The sequence below is a fragment of the Triticum dicoccoides genome, chromosome 7A (assembly GCF_002162155.2).
Source record: "Triticum dicoccoides isolate Atlit2015 ecotype Zavitan chromosome 7A, WEW_v2.0, whole genome shotgun sequence".
Classification (NCBI taxonomy): Eukaryota; Viridiplantae; Streptophyta; class Magnoliopsida; order Poales; family Poaceae; genus Triticum; species Triticum dicoccoides.
The window spans coordinates 628,297,303-628,305,231 of NC_041392.1; the positions used below are offsets into that span (position 1 = coordinate 628,297,303).

A 7,929-nucleotide genomic window follows, 5' to 3' on the forward strand; every position below is an offset into this window, starting at 1 on the left:
ATACTACTCTATAGTGTACCAATTTTGAATTTGGTCCCCTCTCTCTCCTCCTAGCATCTCAAGCCAAACATGGACCATTGATTCAGCTTCCTGTGTTCAAGATCTGCCGTCAGATCTTTACCAAACCGAACCCAAGGGCTGAAATCTTCGGGATTCGCAGCCGCCCCCGCGCGCGCTTTGGTTTTGAGCGCTTTGGATGCGTGTGCTCTGTTATTCTGGAAGCACCTAGAGCATCCCCACCTAAATAAAATACCAACAAAAAAATCCCGCGCCATCTCCTCTCTCTCATCGAAGCAGACTCTGTTTCGTGGTTTCACCATCCCCTCGCCGTCGCCCTGTACTCGCGCCACCGCTTCCTTCCTGTTCCTGGCATCTCCTCTAGAGACAGATCTTCCCTACGCCCCCGGCCGCGGCAAGCCCTCCTCCCTTTCAACCCCAATCGCTCAAACTCGGGCCGCTGCAGGAGCTTTTCCTTCATGCGTTCATAACCCCTTGCTACTGTTCCACGTGGTCGCCGCCACCACTTCCTGGCAACTCCGGCCGTATGCGCATCAGGCCAATCCGCCCCGGATGCCATCGCTGCTGCAAGTGCTAGCAGCCGGATGACATACCAGTGCAGCCCGACGGCCGTGAACAAAGCATCCTCAACCTCACGCACTAACAGCTTAGATGTTGAAGAGGTAAGATACAATTTGAGAAAGTATAGAAGTGGTGCTAATTTCTTTGATGATCTTTATACATTCTAATTATATGTGTATCAGACGCCATAAATCCGAACCCAGATTTTGTATTTCAGTATAGAAATCAAGAAATTGTATCACAGCGTACTCTGACCACCACGTGTTTGTGTTTATGTCCACAAAGTTTTTTTTTCCGTTTCAGTTCTCATACTTCCATAGAAGTGTTACAGCCATTTAAAACCCCATCTTCACTGTTGTATGTTACATTTGAAATGATCTTTTATAGAGAACACTGCTATATGTTACACTGTACCATGTCAAAATCTGTACTGACAAAACATCAATATTGTCTATCGTTGGATTATTTATGAATATCAATTAATATGCAAAAAAATAGTTTGCTACAAGAAGTTTTATGTGACTTAAGCTTCGCGTGCGTATACTGCTGCATGCTCTGCCTATGCTTATGCTAATGTCGTCTACTATGTTGCTCAGCGCCTTGGCAGAGTCAAGTGTGGACAATTATCTAGGAAGCAAGTGAATGGAAGTTCAAGTAACCATACAGCAGGATCCATTGGAATGCCATTACAGGCCCCTTTTCAAGATATTACAAATGTGGTTGACTCACATAGTTTATCAAAAGGGAAACAAGGTACGTCCTTAATATTTCTGGTCACCAGAATATTGAAACAAGATTAGAACTTCTTAGATGTTAAATAAATAAATAAAACCTATGCCTTGTGTATTAAAAGAGTGCTCACGGTTTTTCTGAAATGTTCTATTTATTTCAGCACAAAAAATTCTTGGTTCAGTGGATCATCCAATTACTGGGACAAAACGATCAATCAATCTATCTGGCATATCCATACAGTCAAATACTCCTTCAACTGGACACGTAAGTCTACCAACAAATGCTTCCGAGCGTAAGTGTTATCGTGATCGGGAAAGATACTTGGAGATGACTCCAGAATAGCGCGCTGCCTACCTGGAAAGGAACCGTGAGTACAAACGGAGAAGGAAAAATCCTGCTGCAGTTAGTGATAATGCACAATCTGGGAGTCAAACTTGTACTTGTACCAATGGAAGCATGCACACAACTATTCTCACCAGTTCAATTACAGAAGGTACATATTAATGCAATAATATTCTGTCTTACTTTTTTAGTATTAACATAAATTCCTTCATGTACTAATTATTATTACATGAATTGTCACTTAATCATGTTATGTTTATCTCCAAAACGGGCATGTATATGTATATAAGGAAAAACATGCTTATCATTCAGATTGTGATAGGCATTTCTGATGAGTAGAATATTAACATCCACTTCCTGCTCTACTATTATTTGTTAATACATATTACTGTATAATTATTATTTTTGGCAGAACTCATACCAATAATTTAATGAGCTTAAACTTTCTGCATCTTACAATATCCTTCGATTTGGCATAATCAGTCTAGTTGCTAAAAGTTAGACCGTGATCAGTCCATCCGACATATCTACATCATGTAATTAATTGACAGGTACTGGTCAACATAAGCGTGTATCAGCATTCCTGGACAAGGGCAGTGGACATAAGAGAAGGAGAATGTCTAATGGGGCAGGTCGTAGTAATACTGGAAAGGGAACACATGAAGATGGTGTAGCCAATGAGCAGGAAGACCATGACAGCACCATCTATGTTCCAGATGGTTCTTTTCCTGTCCTAGAAGGTAATACAATTGTCACGGTGTACCATAGCTATTTCTAATGCATCGATCAATCATCGACTTTACTTCTCCTAAAATATTATTTTACTGATTGACAAATTGATGTATAGATGAAACTGGGCAATCTGAATATATGACTGAAGATGATGATGAAGATGATGAGGGTTACATATTCGTTGGACACGGTAAGCATTAATGTGTGTTCTTAGTATAAATAATTATTACTACCATTGCGACACAGTTTTCTCACTATTAAAAAGAATGAACAGGAACGGATTGCGTAGTATCATATCGAGACCAAAACCATGCAAATTGTGAAATGCAAGAGGATCCCTTTGATTGTATATATCGGAATATACCAAGTGGCTATCATGTTTTGGAGCCAGTGCCTAACTGCACAAATTGCAATGCAAAACGGTTCCAGTATGAGAATCCAACATTTTGTTGCATGGGTGGCAAGGTCAAGATAGTAACTCCATATGTTCCTGATGAAATGCGCCGACTATACACAAGTCAAGATCCTGACGCTAAGTACTTTCAGGACAATATCCGGTACTTCAATTCTCACTTCTCTTTTACCTCTCTTGGTGTTATCTTGGACCAGAGATATTGCAATAAAAAGTCTGGTGTTTACACTTTCCGTGCACAAGGTCAAATTTATCATCGAATTGATCAATTGGTTCCAGTAGAAGATGGCCCTAAGCATTTACAACTATACTTTTATGACACTGAATCAGATTTGCAACACAAATTTCGTTATTCTCCAAATCTTGATAGAGTTCTCATTGGAAAATTGGCGAGCATACTTTCATCTAATCCTTACGCCCAGACATTTCGAAGCCTTGGTTCAGTGTCAAACCTTGATGAGTATCGAATTGAGCTCAACACAGACATTTCTTTAGATCAACGAGTATATAATGCACCAACTACATCACAAGTAGCAGCAATCTGGGTAGAAGGAAATAATCCTCAGGGTCACTTCGATAGGAGTATAATGGTATATGGTAAATCAAATGATCCACAGTACATAAAAGCGTACCATGGCTGTTATGACCCACTTTCATATCCACTATTTTCCCAAACGGGGAAGTTGGGTGGAACTTGAAAATACCAAAAGTGCGATCAAATGTCATTGTTAATAAGATCAATCAAGAAGATGACTATAACAAAGAAGGTAAATTGTGCCGCATAATCAACTGTCACTTATATTATATTTTAAAAATTATTTATCTAAATTAAAATGTTTTCCATTATAGGGATGGAGTATAACTCTGGTTCATTTGTTTCACCAAGGGAATACTATTGTTTCAAACTGCAAGTGCGACCGAATGAATTTAATGTTTTGCTTTTTGGCAAACGACTAACTCAACAGTACATTGTTGATATGTACATTAAGATTGAGTCAATAAGATTGGCATTCTACCTAAAACCAGCAAACCAAAATCTTATACAAGCAAATTTATATCAAGGGCTGGTTGATAGTGTTGTTGCGGGTGAGACACGTGTGTGCATGAATGGGAAGCGTATAGTGCTCCCACCCTCTTTCATAGGAGGCCCACGGGACATGAGGCGACGATATCTAAACGCCATGGCTTTGGTCCAATGGTTTGGAAAACCAGATCTATTTCTTACAATGACATGCAATCCAAGTTGGGAGGAGATAACAAAAGAGCTCGCACCAGGACAATTAGCACAAGACCGGCCAGATTTGGTAGCACGAGTATTCAAGGCAAAATTGGAGGATCTTAAGAATCTTATATTTAAAAAGAATTTTTTCGGTGAAGTTGCCGCTCACGTGCGTGTTATTGAATTTCAAAAGAGGGGGCTACCCCATGCACATTTCTTAATAATCCTAAAGTCGGATTATAAGATAAATAACCCAGATCAGTATGATCAAATTATATCAGCTGAAATTCCTGACAAAAACAAGTACCCAGTGTTACATGATTTAGTTATTAAACACATGATGCATGGGCCCTGTGGCGTTCTCAATAGTAAAAATTCCTGCATGCAAAATGGGGAATGTAAATACCATTATCCCCAAGCATTCTCAGATGCTACATTGCAAGGGAAAGACTGATATCCAATTTATAGACGCAGGGATGATGGCGGTAAAGTGCGCATTAGGGGATCTGTTTTGGATAATAGATGGGTTGTGCCGTATAATCCATACCTACTTATGAGATATAATTGCCATATAAACATCGAAGTTTGCTCCAGCATCAAGGCTGTTAAGTATTTATTTAAGTACATTTACAAGGGTCATGACCGTGCCTCTTTTATTGTAGAAGCCGCAGAAGGTCGAGTTATTGATGAAATTCGTGAGTATAGAGATGCCCGCAATATGGAGAATTTACTCTTTCGACCTGAGTGAGATGTCTCCTCCCGTTCTACAGTTACAAGTCCATTTGCCAAATATGCATTTGGTCCGTTATAAAGACTGTGACAATTTGGAAAATGTGATTAGTATAGAATCATCTTCCAGGACAATGCTTACTGAGTATTTTAGAATGAACTCTATCGATCCTTATGCTAGAAATTTCCTATATAAGGAATTCCCTGAATTTTATACATGGCAGAGGAACCACAAGACATGGAGACAACATACCAAGAGAATTCAAATAGGTCGACTTGTGGCTGCTCACCCTGCAGAAGGTGAACGCTATTACTTGAGAATATTGCTAAACCATGTGAGGGGGGCTACATCTTTTGATGATTTACGTACTGTTGATGGTGTTGTTTTCTCCACATTTAGAGAAGCTGCAGAGAGAAGGGGTCTCATAGAAGCAGATGATAGTATTTCTGACTGTCTCACCGAAGCTGCCACATTTCAAATGCCCTATGCACTTAGAAGGCTTTTTGCTACAATTTTGGCATTATGCGAAGTTACAAATGTTCGTGCATTATGGAACAATCACTTTGACGCAATGTCTGACGATTTTCGTAGGGAGAACATAAGTGATGAAGCAATCGAGAAACTCGTGCTTGGAGATATTCGATATTTGTTATATTCCATGGGAAAGGACATCAAGACCTTTGATCTTCCAGATCTATTGGATGCTGATGATCTGGACAGCTTAGAGGCGAGAGAATTGAGTGAAGAAATGTCTATTGAAGTTGCTAAAGAAGACCTGGAGCTGCAGGCAACTTTAAACAATGAACAACAGCTTGCTTTTGATGAAATAATGGACCACGTCTTGAACCAGAAGGGTAAGGTCTTCTTCATTGATGGTCCAGGAGGTACAGGAAAGACGTACCTTTATAAAGCTTTATTGGCAAAAGTAAGATCAATGGGTTTGATAGCCATTGCAATAGCAACATCTGCCATTGCAGCTTCTATCATGCCTGGTGGTCGGACGGCACATTCCAGATTTAAAATACCAATAAATGTTCAAGAAGATACTGTGTGCAACTTCAGTAAGCAGAGTGGGACAGCTGAATTACTTCGAAGAGCATCTTTGATAATTTGGGATGAAGTTGCCATGACAAAACGGCAAGCAGTTGAGGCACTTGATAGATCCCTGCAAGATATTACTGGTTATAGATCACAATTTGGAGGTAAAGTAATTGTGTTCGGAGGAGATTTCCAACAAGTCCTTCCAGTAGTTAGGCGTGGCACTAGAGCCCAAATTGTTAATGCCATTCTCAGAAAATCTTATCTGTGGGAGGATATAAGACAAATAAAACTCTGGCGCAATATGAGAGCACAAACAGATCCATGGTTCTCTGATTTTCTCTTGAGAGTTGGCAATGGCGTTAAAGAATCAATTGGTGAAGACTATGTGCATTTACCTGAAGAGATGGTTGTAGGTTACACACATTCAGAGACCTCGGTTAGTAAGTTGCTAAACGAAGTATTTCCTTCACTTGACAAGAATGGAAGATTACCGTCTTATATAAGTTCTCGTGCCATTCTTTCCACCAAGAATACGTGGATGAATTAAATGTGAAGCTTATAGACCGATTTCCTGGAGAAGAAAAGGTCTACTATAGTTTTGATTCAGAAGTGGATGATACTCACAATCACTACCCACCTGAATTCCTGAATTCTCTCACACCTAATGGCCTACCTCCACATGTTCTCAGGTTGAAAATAAATTGCCCTGTGATCTTGCTTCGGAATTTAGATCCTCATAATGGGTTATGCAATGGAACAAGGCTTATTATTAAGGCATTTCAAGATAATGCTATCGATGCTGAAATTATTGGAGGACAACATGCTGGAAAGCGAGTATTCCTTCCAAGAATACCTTTGTACCCTTCTGAAGATGATGTGCTTCCCTTCAAGTTCAAGAGAAAGCAATTTCCAATTCGTCTTAGCTTTGCAGTGACAATCGATAAAGCTCAGGGTCAAACAATTCCGCATGTTGGTATCTACCTTCCAGAACCTGTGTTCTCTCACGGTCAACTATATGTTGCATTGTCCCGAGGAATATCAAGGCAAACAACAAGAATACTTGCCAAGCCAAACAGGGATGTCGACCCATCAGGAAAAAGTACCAAAAATATTGTCTATAAGGAGGTTTTGGCACGATAAATGTATATAATGCATAACTGTCTTTGTTTCATATATATGAGCATGCTTTACTTTGTCTCATAATATTGGTATGTTGATAATTGTTGAGATTTTTTTATAAATATACGCATATATTAGAATCATGAATAACATAGGCCTTATATTCTAATATGTTCTACAGATATATGAATACATAATGTTTTCTGTTCAGAGAGAGCACGAATGGAGTATTGTGCTACTATTGTCAACTTTTTTGTTTGCTGTAGTTCTAAGTTTGTGTCCAGAAGATCATCAACTAGATCAGGATCCTTGTTTCATGTATAATACACCGAATCATTTTTTATGTGCAAACCATGAATTTGATTTGCTAAGCTGGAATTTGGTCATTTATGTTTTTTGATTATGCTAGCCTTAGATTGCACAAAACCATGATCGACATTGCAGACTGGTTTTATACCATATAGAAGGTGTTGTTTTTATCTTGTCATTGAATGCCTCTTCGCACATTTTTTGTCTCAATACTTAACTTGATACACTCTCATGTTGGCAAGGTCAATTGGAATCTTATGCCTTTATGGATCATGAACTTGAAATGAAGGCTTCTGCTGAGCTCTAAGCATCCATGCTTCAGGCAACATTACTATTAGGTGCCAGCTTCATTTTGGCATGAGCTACCCTCTTTAGTTGTGGATTTGAAAAATGTTAGTAAAAGAAGTGTATGTATCTATATGTATTGTTGTACGTGACATAGCTGTCTATAAACAATATGTGAGATCAACCCTGAAAACAAACTCAGCTCGCAAATAGCAATAATTGTATGGTGGGCGATTCTACCATGACCTATTTGGTTATAAGTTATTGATGTTTGACTTGTAGCTGTGAGCACTTGTGTTGTTGCATATTGTAGTTGAGCTTTTGCTTATGTTGTATAGTAGGATACATTTTCCAAACCTATATATGGATGAGAAACAAGGGGTCTAAAAATAGAAATGATTATTTTCTTTTACGTAAATTGGACCCTCT

The 7,929-nt window shown here is 39.1% G+C and overlaps 1 protein-coding gene across 1 annotated transcript; it reads left to right on the forward strand.

The window, feature by feature from the left end:
• The first annotated feature begins 306 nt into the window (after positions 1 to 306).
• Positions 307 to 1,798, forward strand: LOC119328510. Its single transcript, XM_037601484.1, has 3 exons — positions 307 to 680; positions 1,176 to 1,332; positions 1,472 to 1,798. Exons 1-3 carry the CDS (start codon positions 603 to 605, stop codon positions 1,651 to 1,653), a joined length of 417 nt encoding a protein of 138 aa, XP_037457381.1. The 5' UTR covers positions 307 to 602; the 3' UTR covers positions 1,654 to 1,798.
• Positions 1,799 to 7,929: the final 6,131 nt, after the last annotated feature.